General features: G+C 32.1%; 2 protein-coding genes, 1 long non-coding RNA gene and 1 other non-coding gene across 9 annotated transcripts; 1 reads left to right on the top strand and 3 right to left on the bottom strand.

Moving 5' to 3' along the window:
• Window positions 1-727: 727 nt before the first annotated feature.
• Window positions 728-4,420, bottom strand: LOC103828297 (diacylglycerol O-acyltransferase 1). The gene is made up of 16 exons (XM_009103907.3): window positions 3,760-4,420; window positions 3,450-3,530; window positions 3,303-3,376; window positions 3,154-3,229; window positions 2,999-3,066; window positions 2,801-2,924; window positions 2,648-2,725; window positions 2,454-2,555; window positions 2,212-2,348; window positions 1,970-2,051; window positions 1,857-1,877; window positions 1,706-1,768; window positions 1,580-1,627; window positions 1,406-1,468; window positions 1,249-1,299; window positions 728-1,121 (listed from the first exon to the last, which is right to left on the bottom strand). The coding sequence occupies exons 1-16, from the start codon at window positions 4,099-4,101 to the stop codon at window positions 1,017-1,019; spliced, it is 1,515 nt and encodes a 504-aa protein (XP_009102155.1). The 5' UTR covers window positions 4,102-4,420; the 3' UTR covers window positions 728-1,016.
• Window positions 4,421-5,340: 920 nt separating this feature from the next.
• Window positions 5,341-8,215, bottom strand: LOC103828298 (THO complex subunit 6). The gene is made up of 10 exons (XM_009103908.3): window positions 7,709-8,215; window positions 7,534-7,638; window positions 7,265-7,325; window positions 7,109-7,162; window positions 6,934-7,014; window positions 6,798-6,837; window positions 6,520-6,620; window positions 6,321-6,431; window positions 5,971-6,087; window positions 5,341-5,757 (listed from the first exon to the last, which is right to left on the bottom strand). The coding sequence occupies exons 1-10, from the start codon at window positions 8,023-8,025 to the stop codon at window positions 5,668-5,670; spliced, it is 1,077 nt and encodes a 358-aa protein (XP_009102156.1). The 5' UTR covers window positions 8,026-8,215; the 3' UTR covers window positions 5,341-5,667.
• A 102-nt stretch (window positions 8,216-8,317) lies between these two features.
• Window positions 8,318-13,317, top strand: LOC103828300. 6 transcript variants are annotated; one of them, XR_004449290.1, is made up of 8 exons: window positions 8,318-8,474; window positions 11,588-11,631; window positions 11,756-11,803; window positions 11,887-11,980; window positions 12,048-12,185; window positions 12,271-12,387; window positions 12,495-12,739; window positions 12,843-13,314. It is a non-coding gene; the product is annotated as an uncharacterized LOC103828300 (long non-coding RNA). The 6 variants fall into 6 exon arrangements; XR_004449289.1 differs by having other exon boundaries at window positions 12,271-12,739; XR_004449288.1 differs by lacking the exon at window positions 8,318-8,474 and adding an exon at window positions 9,667-11,486 and having other exon boundaries at window positions 12,271-12,739; window positions 12,843-13,317.
• A 7,270-nt stretch (window positions 13,318-20,587) lies between these two features.
• Window positions 20,588-20,659, bottom strand: TRNAK-UUU. The gene has a single exon. It is a non-coding gene; the product is annotated as a tRNA-Lys (tRNA).
• Window positions 20,660-23,092: the final 2,433 nt, after the last annotated feature.

Below are 23,092 nucleotides of genomic sequence, written 5' to 3' on the forward strand. Positions count from 1 at the left end.
TGTTTGACCGTTAATAGTCATGTTAGAAATTCTTGATCCCCTCCATACCATCTTTGCATAAGGACATTGAAAGAATAGATGAAGTTCAGTTTCAACGTCCTGACAGCAACACTTACATATTGGCTGTTGTATAACATGTCATCGTTGAAGATTATCTCCTGTCGCCAATGATTTTGATAGCAGTTTCCAGACAAAGTGCTTGAGTTTAAGAGGCATTTTGTTTTTCTATATTTTTTGTTTAAGTTGTGGATCACCAAAGACCGGTAGGATCACCTGATTAGTAGGTAAATGAGTGCTGAGCCAATAACCTGAATTAACCGAATACAAGCTATTTTCATTGTAGTGCCATTCCAATAAATTTTGTCTTGCCTTTCCACTGATTTTTAAAATAAGCCGATATTTTTAAAATATGCTGACAAAAGAAAATAAAGAAATATATTTAAATGTAGAAGAAAGTCGGTGGCTATAGTTCAAGGCCCTCAGGTCCTAAACAGTTAAACATATATTCTAATTTAAGATCTTTTTACCTTAAATACATATACTCCATCATTCAACTAGATTTTAACAAATGGGACCACCATTCAACTAGATTTGTTTTCATACAATCCCCATGCATTTACCACATTACGTCTTTTTCTTGTTCAGAAATCTAGGCAGCAAAGTTTTTACTAGATTTTCGACCAAAAAAAAAAAAAATCTAGGCAGCAAAGTTTTTTACTAGATTTGATATAACAATAAAAACCTAAATTTCCAAAAACAGAAAAACAAAATCCAACATCTAAACCCACTTTCCTTTATGGGCTTCTTGTTAAAGATAAGAAGCAGCAGATCAAGTGAACAGACAAGGAGGATAAAGAGAAACATAACTCAACATGATTCTTTCTCTTCTAAGTCTGTGTAACACTACCAAAACTTTTGCTGATACACACTTTATTTTTCTTTCCTTCTTCAATTGACAATTTGTAAGAAGATTAAAACACACATTTTCCCCTGTTTTAGTATCAGAACATACACATCTATGACATCTTTCCTTTGCGGTTCATCAAGTCGTGATAATAAAGAAGCACACACATCGGTTGTCCGAAAATGCAGAAGGTAAACCAGAATATCATGTTTCCCACCTAATCATCACATTCCAAAAACAGAGTTTTTTTTTTTAAGTTTCAACATGATAAGTTAAAGATGTGTAAGTGGACTGACTATCCATCAGAAAACAAAAGAGTTACTTTTCCAGTTTAGAGAGCATACCATGGAGCCAAACCTTTCTTGTAGATAGTTTGTGATAAATACCAAAGGCACCTACTCAAACACACATTGCATGATCAGAAAATGTAACTAAAGGTGAGAGAAGCTTCAAGATTGTTTGTGAAAACTGACTGAGGAAATTTTGTTAATTCTTTTATACCTGAAACATAATCCCCAAGAAAGCCCATAGTTTGAAGAGACGACAAGGAACTGCGATGCATAACTGCAAGGAAATTTGTAACACACGAGAATATAAGTAAGAACAATACTTTTGAGTGTTAGCCTTTATTTCAATAGCTAGAGCCAGGGTTAATGTGGAAGGTATGTATTATACCTCATGAAAGACTGCAGAGACTAAGAAAGCAAGGATAATAGCGGGTACCTGGAACAAAAATGAGTGGAGGGTTAAATTTATGAAGCACAGAAAACAATCTCGATCATCGCAATTAACTACACTCACTTTCGGTATATTTCTGCGAAGGCACGGAAAGTATACATGTCGAACCATCCATTTATGAACAGGCTGTAAGAAAAAAACAAGATCTCAATAAGATTTTTTAATCTGTTTTTTATACAAAAAGGAAGGGGATGTTTCAAGAAGAGAACCATACCATATTCCACATTCTCCAATACTGACAAAGGTAGACAGTGCGTACATGAATTTTTGGTTAGTAACGTAAACATCATATGATTTTTGAGTAAGACAAGATTAATGAAAACTCACATCTCCCACGCTTTTTGCATTCCACCAATCTTTGTAGAATTCACGATCCCCGAAGCAGAGGAGCTCTGCCAATATGTTTAACCTGTGGACAAGAACAATTCCAAAAGATTTGTGGTCAGAAACTGACATTAACACTCTCAGACTCTGAGAAACTAATACTATCAAATTCTTGATGAGATATCCTTTTCTTTTGTGTTCGTCAACGAAAATCATGTTAAAGGAGGAGGGGATTGCGGCCTTACCAAAGGTGGAAGAAGCAGTAGAACATGCAGAGCCACACGTATAAATTTGGAACTGAAAGCTTCAACACTCTTTCAATACCGTATAAGAGATCCCCTTTCAAAGGATGTTTTGAGTTCCTAACAATAGGATTTATATACTGCAACAAAGAAGTACCAAAAGAACATGAGATCAAGCGGGCAAAAATGCAGAAAAAATGATTTTCACAAGGAAAGGTTAAAATAGAAAGAGGTTAAAAACGCACTTGCTCTATTATAAATCCCATGAATCCAGTGAATATGATCAGCTTTGCAAATTGACGAGCCACCCAACCCTTCCGGATACAAGGAGAACGTGGATAGCTCGGCTGGGTAAAGCACACACGCAAGGTTTAGACTATAAACTTTTGCAAATGAAAAATAATGTATGATACAATTAGCAGAAGACGCATCAGATTACCTGATAACACAATGTGGGAGCAAGCATGAAATACGCCAAGCTCTTCAAGCTAACATAGTAGGAGACTTCAGGATTGGCCTAAAGTTTTCAACAGTGTCTGGTCAAAATAGTAAAACACAATGCAAGTGACCAATATTATATCACTTCTTTTACCTTATCAGATGAATTAGCTAGGGTTCTTATGTCATAGTTAGTATGAGCGTAAGAAACCAACTTCAGCCACACAATGCAAGTGAGGAGCATCAACGTGACACCTGATAAGAAGGCGGAATCACACCTGTCCGTTTTCAAGATCATCTAGTCAGCAAACAAAACTTTAACAAAAAAAGAGTATCACAGCTTAATTTTCACCTTAGAGTGACATAGACTGGATACAAGACCTCGGTCATGGTGATAATAACATGAAGAAAGATGACAACCTTCAGAAAGAAACTTATAAGTTGTTCAGGATAAAAAATTTGTCCTCAACAAACAACCCAGTAAAGGATAGACAGTAGTTTACTCACAGGTTCAGATATGCATTTCTGAAGTACTAATTTCTCGACGGTAAAGGCCGCCAAAGGAAAGATTGAAAGGGAGAGACTGCCACATAAAGTTCAAAACTTGAACAAAATCTGAATCACTATATGTACAAAGAAAGAAGAAGCATTTGTACCAACACATGAAAAGCGGCCAATCTCGCAGCGACGTTGAACTAAACCAGAAATCAGTTCTGATCAACCAACCGTACTACATGGATGAACAAAAGGTAAGGAAGGTCTCATACGTTTCAAGGAAGAGGAGAAAGAAGTAAGTGACAAACCTTCATGAGATTTTCGATGATGAGTCTACTGTTTACAGCAACAAGAACTACTACACACAGGTTGAACAGTCCAGCATGGCTCTGCCATGATGAAAACAAATCACATTACTCAAATGCAAGTCAAGAAGTTAAGAAGTCAATTTGAAATTCTCCTTAGGCTTCGAATGTTTCTAACCGCTCTGTTCCGCAGTAACAAAAATCTGTACATATAACATATATACTATATGTTTTTATAACTGTTAAAACTAAACCGCAGTTGTACCGTCTATCCGCACCTATCCCCTATCCCGCACCGCTCAAGATTGATTACCTGTTTGAAGATGGCGTCAGAGCTGAGTGGACTCTCCCTCACCCTCCGATGAGCTGGAACCGACGGCCGATACGTGTACCTTACATCCACGTTTCCCCCCGCTTCTCCGCCGCCTCCACCGGATTCCCTAATTTCGTTTTCTCCGGCCAAATTGGCTTTTCCTTGAGTATCCTCAACAGCTGAATCAACCCGATCCCTCACGTCAGCATCGGAAACAGTTACGGAATCAGGAAGAAGTCCGTTGGAGGAATCCGATCTCGGTTTCCGGTGACGAAGCGTATCGAGATCGGCACCACCGTTCTCCGTCGGCATAGTGACGCCTCCAGAATCCAAAGTCTCCATTTGCAAAGAGTTAGGTTTTAAGAAACGAAACGCATGCAGAGGGATGGTTGTTAGTGAATCTAAGGAATCTTAAAGTGGATTCTAGGAAGATTGCTGAAAAGAGGAAATGGCACGGGGAAGCTGATGAATCGGTGTATCGTGTCTCCTTCCTCGAAAGAGAATCACGAGAGACAAAGCGAGGAAGATGACAACAATGGTGACGGAAGACTTTACTGAATAGCGGTGGAGATATTTTATTTTCTTATTTTCTTTAAGTCCCAAACATAATTAATTTGTTTATTTTTCTTCTAGTTTTTGAATATATTTTCACACTTTGGGATTTTGGATGTTATTCATCAGTGATTTGTACTATTTTTTTCATCGATTTGGAAATATTATATTCTGTTTTAAATATTTGAATAGAAACGGCTGGTTTCACAATCATGTGAATGAACGCAATTTTACTGCAAAGGAACAAAAATATTTACAATAAATACCAATGGAACAAGGAATAATGGGCTGAGAGACTGTTACTGTCAGTGAAAACAATGGCATGCATGGGTGTTTACTGTTTTCAAATCTTAAATCTCTACCTTTGACCACCTTAGCCTTTTTTACACAGTATCATTGGTTTGGGTATCTTATATGACTTTCATAATTGTAAAATATTAATTGCATTAAAATTTTAAAACAAAGAAAACTTTATTCATAACTTGACACATAGTTTTAGATGTTTTCCATAATTGTTTAACAATCTTTTTTTTTTTTTTTTTTGTAACTGAATTGTTTAACAATCTTAAATTCATCTTGTTACTTCTTATTTTTTCAAGTTCTTAAAAAAATTTAATGATAAGAAATTCAAGCACCTCCAATGCTAATGAACTTATACCTGGGAGTTTTTATTTTCTTTTGACTAATGATGATATATAGTAGACAAATCAAAAATATCTTCTTTACAATAACTATATCTTCTTTACAAAATTATGTTGCCACTATCACCAGACTATCTATCCTCTTCCTGCTAATAATTATTTTTCAAAAGAAGATAAGATATTTTATTGATTCACTTAAATGCTTATGTATTCTATTTTCAAAGCATTATATCAAAAGAAAAAGTTATGTAGCCAAATAATAAAAATGTACACGATTATTTGTTGTTTAAGATGTTTAGCATTAAATGATGGTCAACTTGGTCTTCTTATAAAATGGTTAAAATATGTTTTCGTCACACTTATCTAAGAGGATAGGACTCAGCAGAAAAATTAAAGGTCAAAAGGAAAGTGTCTTAAGCTTCTCCCATTCATACGAGATTCAGACTAAACCGACTCAATAGCCTTGCGTTAGAAAGAGTTCACATTCGACACCAACTACTGAACCACGGACCTTTTCCAATAATTTGGTCTAAAGTCAAATCAAGCCGAACCGGACCAAAAACATTACAGTTCCACTAACCACAACTGAACATTTGTGAAACGGATGAAATCTTGTACTCTTTTCCAGGGGCAAGAACTTAAGAAAGGCTAATAAAAAGCTTATTTTAATACCTCTTTAGGGTTATTGGGCCAAACCGAGAAACTGCAAAGAGATTCACAATAAGCTACTACGAAACGTGCAGAGATGGCTTCCAAATTGAGAGATGACATCAACCAAACCTCCATAGCCTCCCACAGCAACTACCTTTAATATACACAAGCATTGGATCGAAGGGTTAAACACCAAGAGCTTATACTCCTAAAAGAGGAAACAACTTCGCAATAGCATATACAACAATAACATAGCTTTATCTCTGGATATTTCGATTTGTTGAGTTGAGGCTTGGATGAAAATAAACTAAATATAGGACAAGGGATGAAAAGAAAGACGTGTTGAGAAAAAGGACAAGAAACTTACTCCTGCTGGATGCAAAGAAACTGAAAATGCTGAACTAGGAGCACAATGAATTTGAGAAAGCAAAGCACCATTTAAGTCGAAACGCCTTAGAAGTGGTTCTGCTCCTACACTCAATATCTGTTTGTCTGATACTCGTTAGTTTGTGTTGAAACAACGCTACAAAACAAAATGTTCTACCATTTCAAAGGAATTAACACTATGGATTCATCAGCGTTTCCAGTTTTCAAAAAAAAATCAGTATATCTTTTTTGTTCTGTTTATCAATTTTAGCTGCACTGATACTACAAAAGCCTATTGAGCCTCCCAATATTTAGATTACACTGCTTAGATTTTAATCTAGTTCTGCTTACCTGCTTTTCATCAAACATCACATCTTGTACATGAGCAGGGGAGGATATTGTTGATACGCATTCTGAGGCAGGAAGATTCCATACAGCTATATTTTTACCCTGTCCACACGCCTGAAAATAGGAGACAATCAGGTCTTTAAACTTCTTAATGATCAGGTAAGGAACATACAATGAGTTTTCCATTTGCTTTAAATCTTACCAACCAGCTTTCACTTTCATCGAGAGCGATAGAACTAATGCGAAACCGGGACTTTTTTTCCTGGGAACCAATCACTTTAATGCATTTCCCTGTTTTGCAATCTGGTTGAGAAACACACAGGGCTTATGAACTGAGTTTTGAGAAAGCATTTAACAAAATTGAGGAGCATTAACTCCCCAAGCACCAACATGAAGACTTAAATGATTTCAATTTTTTTTTTTTAAATCGCAGATGAATTAAATTACAGGAGAAAATAGAAATAGGCACGAGAAAGATACCCCAGATTCTTGCCGTCCCATCCTCCGAACCCGTCAATATCTGGTGCAAGAGACTTAGTAGGATCAGACAAAACCCCAAACGTGATATGAAGCAAGCTGAACTTGTAATAAATAATATTTATCGAAACACCATTACCTGGCTTGCAGAACTACGCGAAACTAGACAATGCAAATAGTCTGAATGCCCCTTGAAGGTCATTTTGATTTTACCACTTTCCTAAAAAAAAGTTTGTTACAACAAATGATTCTTGGAAGTTAAGATCTGTTGTTGTAAATACAGCAGTAGACATTCAGCACGATAAAATACATACCATGTCCCAACAATATGCGCAAGAATCACCAGCAGCCGTATATACACTTGCTGACTATATCATAAACGAAAAATGATGGAGATCTGTAAGCAAATAATGAGAAGCACAACACTACATCATCAAGGTGAAACTATTATATAGAAATACAGTTCAAACCTGAGGATCAACAGAAATGGCATTGATCTCTGGCATTGGTGAAAGAGCACCCCAAGGACCTCTATGAGAACAGAAAAACAATGGTGACTATAAGCATTTCTACATCAGTTCAACAGAGTCTTATCAAAACACTACATAGAACTACTACGGAGACTGACACTAGTACACAGAACTACTAACAATGCGCACCCTAATACACTCCTTGTAGCTTTAACATCTGCACGTAACAGAGGCTGATAAGGTAGTAGAATCAAGTGAAGAAGACTCACTTGTGTTGTGGATTAGTCAATTCAAGCAATGGCTTGACAAGGTTCTCTGTAGAATCAGCAAAGTCTCTCCATTTCCATCCTCGAACTCTACCATCATCCCCACAACTACAGCATTTTCCAGATTCCACATCAATCCCAGAGCTTTGAATTAACGAACAGTGTGATTTAGATCTACCTGAGGAGCAAAGCATCCTCGTCTTCGCCATAGAACTTGACATCGTACGCGGGCCCTTCGTGTGCCCTAACCACTCCCTCAGGTGCAGCCACCATAAAGTCCTCGCCTTTCGAGTACCCAAACGCCGCCGATTGGGAAACAAGCGAGCTCATCGAGTGGAAAGCTAGGGTTCCGTCGCTGGAAGCGACGACAAAGGCGTCCGGATTGGGGTTTGGAGCCCAGGCGGTTCGAAAGACGGTACGAGTCTGAATCTCTCGTTCCTTCAGGATTGATTCTCTATACTCATCCTCGTTCCAATTCGTGGCGTCTCCGTACATTTTCTTCTGATGATTCTTCGGGTTGCAGAACACCGCAGTGGTGGGAGAAGATGAGCAAGGAGGAGAAGAGTTCCCTCTAAACCGGCCGGGTAAGAATTCTACTAAATTAGTTTTTAGTCCCTAACATTAGTACTATTTAGTACTTTTTCCTCTGGATTCCTTGGTGTTTCATAAACCCCCCCCCCATTTCCCTGTGAACGAGTCAGAAGTTCTCGTCGTAATTTTTTTTTTTGTGAACTTTTTTATTATAAGCCCATAAAGGCAATTGTAAACAAGCAAGATCAAGCCCATAATTATACATTCAGTTTTAACGATCAAGGTCCAAGATTTGTACAAGCTAAGATGATTCGTTGCAGTTCCAGATGAGACGAAGCTTTCCTTATGGATAAGTGTTCCGACAAGGCTCTGTAATCAGGTCCTTTAAAGCTTCTTACCGGATTTCATCTCTAGTAAGTAGAGAAGAACTCTTTTTTTTTTTTGTAAAGCAGCTTCAAATTATAAATATTTCGGTTACATAAGAGAGAGCATGTTTGGCCACACGGTCAGCTTTATGATTATCTTTTTTTTTTTTTTTTTTTTTTTTTTTTTTTTTTTTTTTTTTTCAGCTTTATGATTATCTAGTCTGGGAATGAACTTAAACTCAACAACATTAAAGAGGGTAAATAGGAATTGAATATCCTTGAGGAAAACTGTGATCTCGACATGTCTTCCTCTTGAATTTACCAAGTTAATGAGAATCTGAGAATCAGAACAGATGAGGAGAGCGTTAATCCCGCAGTGCAGAGCAGAGGTCATGGCATCTCTCAATGCCAAGGTTTCCGCAGTTAGGGAAGAAAGTCATCGGCTTGCCAAGAATTAGGGATACAAGATGAGAAGAACTCTTTCTAAATCAGCGAAGAAAGCGTACAAGATGAAAACATTAAAGACACAACAAAAATAGGCTTGCCAAGAATTAGGGATAAATATCACACGTCGAAAATTCAATGGAACATTAAGTAATACTAAAAATCGCTTAATTGTTTTACAAATATTTATTAGGGCAAATCTCCAAAATAGCACTTTTCTAAGTTTATGGCTAATAGGTTTTCTCTTCGGAACGTTAACTTCTCTGGCTCTTTATCTTTTTTTGGGCCACAGGAGTTTTAGGCTTTTAAGCTTATGTAACTATGTTCTTTTGGTAATATAATTTACATTTTATCAAAAAAAAAAAAAAAATAGCACTCAAAAACTAAAATGACCAAAATAGCATTTTATTTTTTGAAAAATTTAATTTTTTTTTATTTTTCAAAATTTGAAATCTTATCCCCAAAACCTCACTTTTCAACTCTAAACCCTAAAACCTAAACTCTAAACCCTAAATTCTAAACCCTAAACCCCACCCCTTGAGTGCTATTTTTGTGACTTTAGGCCTTGAGTGCTAGTTTGGGAACAAAAACTTGATTTAATGCTATTTTGGTCTTTTTCTCTATTTATTAGTTTATTTTTTTTAATTCAAAAATCAGCATAATAACTTATTATTTATGTTTTCAAAAAATTAAATAAAACATATAACAAAATTAATAAAATTTATTAATTGCTTTATATTTTATTTTTAAAATTTATAACTGAAAATATGTTTTTAGATAACAACACAATATATAAGAATTATCTTATTGTTTTAAAAAGTTAATATTACTAATCAAAATTCTTTTTTGATTATATAATTAATATATATACACAAAATTCATTCAGGGTAATATAGATATTAACCACTCTAACTTTCAACGTGAGAGCTTCGTTGCTAAAAATTACTTCGCAAATAATAGTATAGATAGAAATAAAAAGTCAATCCAATCACCAATTGTTTCACGCAATTTTAAAGTTGAAATCCCATAATAAACATAAATCTAACGTGGTATCAGAGCCTAAAACCTAAATACCCTAAACTCCTAATTAATATAATTTCTCTACTTAACTTTTAAACTGGGTATAAAAGTCATATTAAACTTTCTCGACCGAGTATAAATGTCCTAAAATTTTAAAATTTCTGACCGATAAGAGTCATCATTTCGATGAGAGATATTATGGATAAGTATCTCATATTAGGAATTTAGTAGGACCATAAGTAATCATATATATAATGGAGGAACTTTTCTCTCTTCTAAGAACATCCACATCGTCAGTTTGTGGGGCCCACATTTAATTTGTTTGGTTTTTGTTTGGTATTTTCTATTTAGTTAATGTCGTACTAGGTGTTTGGCCCGCACATGCGAGCATGATCATTTTACGAAAATTATAAATTTTAAAACTATCATGCTAAATTATTTTTTTATATTTTTAGTCTCAATTTTTTTTTGTTTTTTTTTTGTCTAATTTTCATCTTTTTGAACATCAAGGAATCTAAAAACTATGAGAAATCACCTATCAATCATCTCACGCAATGAAGTAAATTAAAAATATAAACTTTCTTCTCTTTCAATTATTTTTACCTCTTCAAACCAGCAACATGCAAGAAACTATCAAAAACAAACTGAAAACACAAAACAAAAATAAATAAACTTTGTTTTTTGTTCAAACAAAAATAAATAAACTAAAAAGCCAAATTTTAGGATAACTTCGTAACTTAAAACAGAAGCAAATTGAGATAAAGACAATATTTCCTTAGTTTACGTGATAAATATATACATATATTTATCTTACTGTTTTATAAATTTAATTTTACAGGTTTATTTGACTGTTTTGAATTATTAGAAGTCTTTGTTTTATTTAGTCTAACATGTAATTATCAAGTTGCCCACAAAATACCTGTCAAAATAATGTGTAAAGTGTAGTCAATTATACATAGTTAATTATTAAAATAACTATTTATATATTCATTAAGGGTAATATAGATATTAAACTCTCTAACTTTTAGCGTGAATGCTCCGTTGCAAAAAATAATTTCGTAAAAAATAATATAGATGGTAATATTAGTTTGGTTTTATTTATCTTTCTCTGTATTTGGTTTAATATTTAGCCCATGCAATTTTGTTCGGTTAATTATTATATCAGCCTCGTAAAGAATGTTTGGTTATCTAACCAAACTCTGTTTTTGTTTTTCAGTAGGTTTTTTCGTTCTTCGACTCTTCTTCAACCTCACCGTCTCTTTAAACTTAGTCTGAAGTTTTTCTTTCAAACTCTTTACCTTCCTTAACGCTCAACGAGGTTCAACATATCCTACTAAATTCCCTTAATTAGTGTGATTCTCATTCAACCCAATAACATTTTCGACCTCTTCGTTTCCTTCCTTTTATATATGATTGGAGAGTATTGCGAGTGTGATGAATCTTCACAATCACTCTCAATTAATTGATCCTTCGAAAATGTCTTCCTCCGATGTTGTTGCGCAATCCGCCTTCGATGTTCTCCGACTGGGTAGATCTTCACAGTTCATTGTTGCTCGCCTGCTCTGTTTTTGAACTCCAAAAACATCAAGAAGCATGGTGAATTCATGGGAGTTTTTTTATAGCTCATATACAAGTCGAAACTCTTTCTCTCTCTCTCCAAATAACATGATTATGATTGTTTATATGTTTTTTTATAGCTGTAGCATCAAGCTTTACTCTGGCTTGAAGCCTCAATCCACAAGTATGTTCCTTTTTCTTCTTAATCTTTTTGAAAGTTTCTGCCTTTAAATCGAATATGGTTACTCCCTTACGATTGAAGTGATTTATTTAATGTTACTACAACTGTTTGTCGGAATTGTGTTCAGGCTTTTTGACAAAATGGGCAACAGAATTTGAATATGAGTTAAATCCAGGTATTTCTCAATGTTCTTCTTTTGGAATAGGTTTGCCTTTGAATGTGCTCGGTTCATTAGCTTTGTGATTTGTGTTATTGCAGAACAGGGAAAGCGAGTTGGTCACGGGTCAAGATGATGCCTATAGGTACACCTACAGAAACCGAGAGGAAGACACTTGGCAATAGCCTTCCCTAGGTATATCCAACTTTTACATTATTTTTGAGAGAAAGAACAAATGCAATCTTTGATTATATTGTTGCAGTATCGAGAGCGTGTGATCTTCAATGGACAAAACATTGATGAAGAGTTTAGCAACAATATACTAGCAACTATGTTGTATCTTGATACTCTTGATGACTCCAGGAGGATTTATATGTACCTTAATGGACCTGGCGGTGATGTGAGTTTCTCTTTCACAGTTTTTTTTGTTACTTGCTTACAACACTTGTCTAAACTTGAAAAAAAAATTATATTTTTTTCTGTAGCTAACTCCAAGTTTAGCTAGCTATGATACAATGAAGAGCTTGAAAAGTCCGGTTGGGACACATTGTGTTGGGCTTGCCTAAAACCTTGCAGGTTTTCTTCTTGCTGCCGCTGAAAAGGTACTCTTTATTTCACTTTCTTTTGAATCATGTGGAAACCAAATTGATCTTATATGCTAGCTAGACTCTGAGGAACTTGAAGTTAAATTATTGTTTTTTTGTGAAAGCATCAACGGTTTGCGATGCCATTGTTAAGGATCGCTCTCCAGTCACCTGGAGGCCCGGCCCTTTGCATTCGAACCATGCACCTGTTACCAATTATTGCACAGCAGAACCAATAGACTATATACAACTTTTGGCAATTTTGATGTCCTTAAATTGTTAACCTAATTTGGCGCCTAGAGTACCTGCTTCCCAGCTTTAGGTCAGGGCCGGCCCGGCTGCTGGTGCAGCTCGTGGTCAGCTGGTGCAGGTATAAGCTGCTTATCTCTCTGATTTATGGACTATAAAAAAATAGTTTTCCTCTCTTATAGTAACATGGTAAAGCTATATTTACACTTGCAAAATTCCTTCAGGCTGACGATGTTCAAAATGAAGCAAAGGAGCTTTCAAGGATAAGAGATTACCTCTTCAACTAACTAGCCAAAATACAGGACAGCCTGCGGAAAAGGATTAGTTTTGTTGTCATAATAATAATTGACACTTCTGAGTGCATATGCTGATTATGATGAAATTAATTAAACAATGATGATGATACAGATTTTCAAAGATTTGAGCAGATTGAAAAGGTTCAACTCAGAAGAAGCTATAGAGTATGGACTTATCATTGTTAGACCACCGTGCATCAAAGACGACGCTCCTCTCCAAGATGAATCCTCAGGTCTCGGTTAATCTGCTTTATTAACATTCTGTAATGTCAAAGTCTTACAAGCTTGGAGTTGTTGTTCTTTGTGCGATTGTTACCAAATAAAATCATCTATGTATATAGAGTTAATTAATTATCATTGGACCTTGGAACTAGTTACGAGTTCAAAAGTTTTTTTTTTATCACGATGATTCAAAAATATATTAAAAATTAAGTATTAAATATATACACAATTGCAGTAAATTTAGTTTAAACTAAAAATCTTTAATCAAAGGGTTTTTACCTGTGGATAACCCTAAGGAAGAAGAAAGTTCCAAGCAAAAGGATCACTGGTCTTGAATTTTTTTTGAAAGATTTTGTTAAATTCCATCGTGTTTATTTGTATGCTACTAAATACTAATGGTATTTCATATCATTAAGAAAGTCAGTGATAGATTAGGAATGTTAGCAATCCACATACTAATTACTCATGTACACTATGTTATACTATATCGATCACATATGTGATTCGACATGTAATATAAAATCTTTTAAAAAAGAATTCAACGTGCGCTCAAAGAGAGATAACAAAATACAAATTCTTACAACATATGACTATTTGGTATTGATGGAGACATCTCGTGACATATATGGTGAGCTGTTCAATATGGTAAAACTGAACCGTACCGAACCGAACCGTACCGAAATAGACAATATGGTTTGGTTTTGGTATATACCATATAAACCGAATGGATATAATTTTATAAAAACCGTAAGATTTGGATATGGTTTGGTATATAACCGATTAAACCGAATAAACCGAACAAAACCGATTAAAAGTAGAAACATGTAAACATGTATCTATTTTATAACAGTACATGAAAATATATTTGTTATATAAGTTAAATTTGTGTTAATAACTATTACCATAATTTTATAGTAATAAAGAACCTTAATTTGTAAAACACTTGAACTACAACTAAATAACAATACATCGCAATTCAGACATCTTATTTTCTAAGTCTTCTTTTGATCTTTTTGCTTTATTTTAGTCTTCACTAAATTAATATGAAGATTATAAATTTGATGGACAATGATTAATGGAAAATTTTAATAACTTTTTTCTTATCTGTAAAAAAAACATGACTTTAATGAACACTAATATGGAAGAGTGGAAAAACTTTTCTTTCATGTTTCTGTTTTGTTTCATATTTTTATTTTCAAAATTTCAAGCTTTGATTTTAGTTACAGATTTGATTATTTTATTTGATGGTAGAAGCATTTTTACTTTTTTGTTCATTTATTTGAACATGTAATATATTTTTAATAAATGATTGTGTTGACAATATGACTCTAAAATCTATACTATACTAAAAGGAGGATATAAACTCCTCTTAGAGTGTCCACGTAGGCACAAAAAATCATCCAATCAAAAAGCCCGAAATTGCCACTGTCATCTTATTATTTTTTCGTAAAAAATGAAAAAACAATACAAAGGAAATGATCGAACCCGCGTTAGTATGACATAAATATAGGACATATACCACTAAGCCATTGAAACTTTCTTGGACACATATACAAGAATCACTAAATATGTAATCACAAACTCTTATGTATATTTACAATAATATGGATTCAATTTTCAAGACTTCGATACTTTGTTTTGTAAAAAAAAATAAGTAAGTGACTAAGCTAATATATTCTTTTAAAGTGTGAGAACATTGACAAGCATGAAAAAGAATAGATTTTTGTTTTCGTGACAAAATTGAGAATTTTGTTAAAGTAAGTTTAACATATAAATTTTCGTGACAAATATGAAAAAGTATAGATTTTTGTACAATTTTGACAAAACAACTCAAAACATAGTTCTCTAATATCTTAATAAAATATTATTTAACGGTGCAATAATTAAATATATCAATTCAATAAATTTTGTAATTTATAGACAAAACAATAACACAACAAATTTTGAAACGTTTGTTTAACCTATCGATTTTTTTTCATGAGAATCCAACTAAACAAGATAAAAAAAAACAATTAGATTTATTTAATTACCATTTTATTCAATTTTGATTAATTTCAAATTTTAATAATGTATCTTTTTGAAGTTACAAAAAATAGTGTTCTTTCTTTATTACACTAGCATTATATATAGATTCCATATACACAAATAAATATAATATAACAACATAAGCTTGCTTTCCCCGATTCATATGAAAACTTTTTAAGTTATCGACCAAAGTAAATTAATTAAATCAATCAAATTGTTAAAATAAAACAAATTAATATATAATTTTATTTTAAATTAAATTATTTAAAAAGTGTATTTCATTAAAAACAAAATAATAAATAAGTAAAACTGATTTGATGGTAATTTTTATGACATATATATATATATATATATATATATATATATTATGTGAAAGAAATATCAGCTTAATATGGAAAAAAATCTTAAATACAAAAAACTCTAAAATTAACAAAAAAACTAATAAAAATTAAACTATGATATATCAATTGAAAGCTTCTTAGATAATATTAATAAAATATTAACCGATAATTAGCCAAATTTTATTTTTTTTTTGCCAGCCAAAAATTTATTATTAATTAGCATCAGTTATTTCAAGATGTTTAAAAAAGAATGGACTTAAATGATATATGAACTACGAATAGTAGTACTTTGTAAAGTTGACTTAGATAACACATCTGCACATCATTTCCAATCATTTTTATGCCTAAATTCAATTTCTTCAGAACAGTTATTCCACAAAGAGATCGTATAAGATATTGTTTTGATATTCAGATTTTTTTCTTGACTGTTAAGAAGATTGATAACTGTAAAAATGTCTCCTTCGAATATTATATGTCTATAACCGAATCTCCGACATGAGACAACTTTGTTTAAAAAGTAAATAATTTAATTTTTCTTATATTATATAATAAATATATATTATTTACTGATAATAAAAATATAGTTATTAATCTATCACAAATATATATGCAAATATGTGAATCAAGTACAACAATCAAACAACATAATGATTTCCACAAAGAAAATTTAAAAAATATATTTATGTTATGTAATCTTATTTTATATTCTTTAAATAATATAATACAATATTATACATTATTTTTTAGAATTTAGAAATACATATATATTAGTTAGACAAATTAAGCGATAATTAGACAAATTTAATTTTTTTTTTGCCAGCCAAAAATTTATTATTAATTAGCATCAGTTATTTCAAGATGTTTAGAAAGGATGGACAAAAAAATAGGATGGACATAAATAATATATGAACTATGAATAGGAGTTTGTAAAGCTGACTTAGATAACACATCTGCACATCCATTTCCAGTCCTTTTTGATGCCTAAATTCAATTTCTTCAGAGCAGTTATTCCACAAAGAGATCGTATGAGATATTGTTTTGATATTCAAATTTGTTTCTTGACTGTTAAGAAGATTGATAACTGTAAAAATGTCTCGATCGAATATGATATGTCTATAACTGAGTCCCCACATAAGACAAGTTTGTTTTAAAAGTTAATAATATTATTTTTCTTATATTATATAATAAATATATATTATTTACTGATAATAAAAATATAGTTATTCATCTATCACAAATAACTATGCAAATATGTGAATCAAGTACAACAATCAAACAACATAATGATTTCCACAAAAAAAATTTTAAAAATATATTTATGTTATGTAGTCTTATTTTATATTCTTTAAATAATGTAATACAATATTATACTTTATTTTTTAGAATTGAAAAATACATATAATATCTTATCCGCGCGTAGCGCGGTTAAAAAATCTAGTGAATATAATAAGGGTATGTCTAAGATTCAGTTCGAATGTTATTCTTTGGTAATTGACGATCTACAGGTGCTAATACATTATATATATTTTTGTGATAAGATACATTATACATCTTGATTGGACTTTTACGAGATTATGCAAGAACAGCAAAACAAAATTTATTTTTTAGAAATTTTGTAAATTGATAGAGAAACTTGGATTTCTTTTACTTCTTTAAAGGGGTTTTGGGCAAAATAAAGTATTACATGACGAACACAATTATATTTGATATTGTTTACGTGTAATTAAATAATCTATTGCTAACAGCTGCGATTTAATTGGCCACCCTTAGGTTTCTTAAGTGGCTAAACATAGAATTTTAATAGGTCTAGAGATTAGTATGATTTCAGTCTAGGATTCTCTCAGTTAAAATGACAACAGTTTATCATCTATATTTATAGTTCATATAATATGATCTCAAACTAAATAATTATGTTTTTTGGTATAAAACCGAATAAACCGAAAACCGACGGTATATAAACCGAACCGAACCAAAGTAAATATGGATTTAGATTTGTAGTTATATTTTTCTAACCGAAATACCAAAAACCGAAAAAAACGAACCTAAACCGAACCGATATTCGGATTGAACACCCCTAGGTGAGGGGGATAAAACTCTAATAGTCTCGGATTTGGTTTAGCCTTATTTTTTATGAAAAGTACATCATAATCCATTAAAACTCAATTCTAATAAAATTCATCTGGATATTGAATAACAGGTGATTTCAATTCCTATGAAATATATTTAACAAATTCTTAATCTAATAACACTGGATTTTAATTCACATTCATCAAATCCCAATTGAATAACAGTGGATTTATTTTCAGATTTAAATTCTATAAGATTCCATTAAACTTCCAAAACCAATAACACCCACTAAGATTTTGTTTTACATCTAAAACATACAAACTAGACTATAAACAGTTAAATTAACTACTACCCTACTAAATCGGCCATGGTTAAGTGTAAACCACAGCTAATCACCTATTTCATACATACAAACAAGCGCTCTCAACCCCCTACAACTAAACAACTACATCTAATTTTTGTTATTATAAACCACTGCAACTAAACAAACAAATCACTCCACAACACTTCCTATAACAAATTTTTAAAGCATTACTACACATCTAATTGTCAACAATCCCGCGTTTGCGCGGAGCTCCGCCCCTAGTATATAAAGGCGCCCCTAGTATATAAAGGGTTAGGGTCAATCTACTTATCATTAATTGGTTTTAAGTTGGAAGCCCATAATAAACTTGAATCTAACATGGTATCAGAGCCTAAAAATCCTTTGACCTAATCATCTTTAAAGAAGCCGCTGCCGTTGCTTTGCAGAACCACCGCCGCCGCTACAAAACAACCAAAGCTTTCACAAGCCGCCGTCGTCTCTCTCTTTTCTGTTAACGATGTCTGGACCAACAGGAACAACCTTTTCTACTGCAATAAACCCATGTTTCAGCTAATCCTTCCGACAGTCCCAGTGCGTTAATCTCATCCGTGATATTGAAGGAAGACAACTACCCTGAGTGGGCAACTGAATTAAGAAAATCTCTACAAGCAAAACAAAAACTCGGTTTCATTGATGGCACACTTACAAAACCATCTGCTGAATCGAACTTGAGCATGTGGTTGGCCGCGAACTCCATGAGCATTGGATAGATTCGCACCGCCATCGATCCGAAGATAAGATCCAGAGTCTCATATGAATCTGAAGCTGTGACACTTTCGGGAAAATCATCGGGTTCGCTTCTCAGTAGGGAATGGAGTCTGAAAGCAAAGGCTAAGGGACGAGATAGCTTCCTGAAAACAAGATGGTCGTCCAGTGCTCATGTATTACGGACGTCTCACCAAACTATGGGAAGAGTTACATAACTACAACACCCTGAAAGTATGTCGATGCGAAGCCGCTGCTGATATTTAGAAGGAGCGTGATGATGATCGAGAGCATAAGTTCATGTTTGGACTTGATTTACCTCGTTTAAGCAACATACGCTCTACTATCACAGGCGAAGATCCGCTTCCTTTGTTGAATCAAGTGCATTCTCGAGTCATCAGAGAAGAAAACAATAAAAACATCTCACAAAACAGAGACGTGGCAAAAATAGAGAAAATTGGATTTTCTGTTAAAACAGACATGCCTTCTCAAGTTTCTTCAGTAAGTGGACAATGTTTCGTGATCGATCCACACTCTCTTGCACACACACAGACGTCGTCAGGGTCATGAGGTCAGGGAGTGTTTTCAACTTCATGGGTAACCTGAGTGGTTTTACGAGCAGAATCGGACACCTCGAACAACCATCTGTGACGTCAAGCCAGTTGTACGAGGTGGCCGTGGGGTAAGAGGAACATGACGTGGTCATGGACGAGCCAACAATGCCCGAGCTGGACCATTTGTTGAACCCGACAAAGCGAACCAACATAATCCGACAAAGTGGAACAACATATCAATTTTAAAGATCAAAGATATAATACAACCAAAAAGATTAGATAGAATGATCTAAACAAAAAAGCTTCTCATCACCTCGTCTCTGTGAAAGATCCAGAGAGAGAGAGAGAGAGAGAGAGAGAGAGAGAGAGAGAGAGAGAGAGAGAGAGAGAGAGAGAGAGAGAGAGAGAGAGAGAGAGAGAGAGAGAGAGAGAGAGAGAGAGAGAGAATAATCTTCTTATGAATATTTATTAATTTATGTCGTATTAATTCAAAAACCAGCAAAATAAGTGACTATTTATGTTCTCAAAAAGTTTAAATAAACTATCAAATTATATATATATATGAAAAAGTTTTTCATAAGAATATATATGTTTATTACTGTGGTGAAATTTTAAGCACTCACATATTATTTTTTTTAAAGAAAAATATCTTTATACAAATGATTTTGCTTGATTAACATTTATAATAATTTTTTTTATATCTTAGTTTTTATTTTCTGTAATAGAAAATATTATTTTCAAATAACAACACAGTATATTAAAGAATTATCTTATTTTTAAAATATGTTTTCATTTTGACAATTTTATTGTATTAATTTATAATAATTATTATTTAATATAGAATATAAATATAATATTAAATATAAAATTTGTTTAAATATTTCAGAAAATATATTTATACATAATTTTGCTTGATTAATATCTAATTATTTAATATCTTAGTTTTAACTCTTATAACTGAAACTATTATTTCTAGATACACAGACACAATGGGGGTGATTGATTGGGCTGTAGGAGTTGACTTTAGTTTTAATATTAATCTACAACATTTAAATCACAAATCAAGTTTTATCTTCTTTTTAAAGCTACCTCAAAAAAAAATAAAAAAAATGGCTGTAAAAACCTTATTTTCTAAAGCTCCATCATTTTGGCTGTAGAAAATATATTGTTGTAACAATCAATTTTAAAGTTACACCATTTACAGCTAAATCAAACATAAACTCTACAATAAAATTTCTACAGTTATAGTATAACCAATCACCCCAATATACATAAGAAGAATCTTATTTTAAAAAAAATGTTTTTATTTTTGAAATTTTATTATATTAGTTTATAATAATAGTATAGATAGATTTTCTAAACATTTTCTGTTATATTATAAAAATAGAAATAGGGCGCCGTCTGTGGGGATCGAACCCACGGCCACGGGATTAAAAGTCACGCGCTCTACCACTGAGCGAAGACGGCATTACATGTGTAGAACCTTCAAATGCACATTATTGTTGCATAGACCTATTTTAATGATTTAATTGTATTATTTTGACATAACTGATTTAATTTACTTATATAAATCTGTTCAAAAATATATAGAGTTTGAAATTCGGAAAGGTATTTTAAAGACAAAAAAGTATAAACTATAAAGTAACTTACAAAGTTTTCAATTATTTTATTTGGTGGCTGGTTTCTTAAACATGTGTTTTTTATAACTGTGGGATCCCAAAGATTTTTAACGTCCAAAGACTAACTCCATTAGGTTTTGCATCTGGATATGCAATTTATCTATCAATATAACATGCATGCGTAGGTGGTCAAAATAAATTAACCAGACCAGAAGCTTCAGCTGGAACCCTTTTAATTTACCACTAAGCCAAAACAACTTAGTTTCTTAAACATGAGTTTATACGGTTGGTCTTAGGCATTGTTGAAATTCAATAATGTAAGAATGGGTTTGCTGCATTTTTCAGTTGGTAGATGTATGTATTCTTCGCTCAAACGTTATTATATTATGCATGTGATAATACGAAATGGTTATTATATATGCAAATGAAATAATAATTTAAATAGAAAATAAGAGAACTAAGAATTATTTATAATCAAATACTGTAAGTTATTTTTATATTTAGAGGTAAACTAGACAAATTATAAAATATTTATTAGTAAAAACTCCAAAATGATAGTTACTTTGAACTTAAGATAATATTATTGTTTTATCATGATACTGAATGATCTTTATTTTTTTGAATGAATGATCTTTTACATAAAGACCACATAATAATTCCAACTTTTTGCTTCGGACCACGTAACCATTAATTGGACCAGTCACCAGCCTATATACGTGGTTAGACCATCTCCAATGGTTTACTCTATTTTTTCCTCTAAAATAGAATAACTCTATAATAGAGTTAGATGTTGCTCCAATTGTATTATATTTTAGAGTGAAAAATAGAGTGATGAACAAAAAATAAAAAATTACTCTCAATATAGAGTAAAAAATAGGTTTACACTATTATAGAGTAGAAAATAGAGTACCATTGAAGCATTTTTACTCTAAACTCTATTTTAAAGGAAAAAATAGAGTGGGGTTGGAGATGCCCTTAGAGCATCTCCAAAAAGAACTCTATTTTGAAGTTTCCAAAATTCTATATTTAAAGTTTAAAGATGTTCTTCTCCAAAAGCAAAACTTCAAACTTAACTTTAAAACTATTTGTATTTTATAAAATGGATCTTAAATTTTTCATAACTAATTTGAATTCATAAAACTTTTGTAAATAACTAACACATATATAAACTCACTACAACAATATTAATTAAAAAAAATATTCTATTAAAATATAAAAGTTAAATAAAAATAACTTAATTAGTATTAAACTTCAAACAAAATACCATATTATTCCATAAAATGATTTTCGCAATGCATATATGATCTATTAGTGCATTTCAAATTAAAGTGTCTCTCTTCATTTTACTTTGTAGATTACGAGCTAAAAATTGTTGAAATCAGGTGATATTAATACTTGTAAATATATTAGATCGGAACAAGAAAGTAAAAGAGAAACATAAAATATTGCTAAAAGAGTAATTTATATTCGATGATATTAATACTGGTGAATATATTCGATATGAACAATAAAGAAGTATACGAAAAAGACATCAAAAACAACAACAACAACCATCTTCAGTTACACAAAAAAATTTGGACAATATTTGAAAATTTTGAAGGTTCTGGATCAAATTTACCTGATTATTAGTGTTGTTGTAATATTTAAATTTGTGTAATAGTTATCTCATCATGTAATTTTTTTTAAAAAATTTGTTAAGTTTCTTTTGTATATTATTGTTGTCTAAATCTAGTTTAAAATATTTTAAATCTTATTTTAAGGTTTTATTTAATTTTATGTAAAATATTTAAAATCTGTAAAAAAAAAATTTAAATATTTATGAGATATAATTTTTTTAAGGATTAAAACAATAAACAAGAAAATATTTATGAATCAGAAGGTGATGTGTGATTGTATGGACCAAAATACAAATAAAAATATGAAATTTTAAATTTGAAGTTTTGAGTAGTGAAACTTCAAATATAGAGTTTCACTCTTTAAAACTTAAAATTTGAAGTTTTAAAATTTCCTTTTGGAGAGCAAAAAACTTCATATTTGAAGTTATATAGTTGATGTTCTTAGTGACGCTAACAAGATACAACAAAACTTTGCAATTCAAAAACCTAAAACATTTTCAATGCAGTTATTGATACCACGTAATGGATATGTTAATGGTGATGAATGCTCGAACGTTGGCGTTTCAAGAAACATGTTAATTAAGAGGGGGAGCGCTTATGCAGTAGTGATTGCGTGCATCGAACACATTAACGAGGGAACGTGAATGGAGAATCAACTAAAATCA

Source organism: Brassica rapa, chromosome A07 (assembly GCF_000309985.2).
Source record: "Brassica rapa cultivar Chiifu-401-42 chromosome A07, CAAS_Brap_v3.01, whole genome shotgun sequence".
Lineage (NCBI taxonomy): Eukaryota > Viridiplantae > Streptophyta > Magnoliopsida > Brassicales > Brassicaceae > Brassica > Brassica rapa.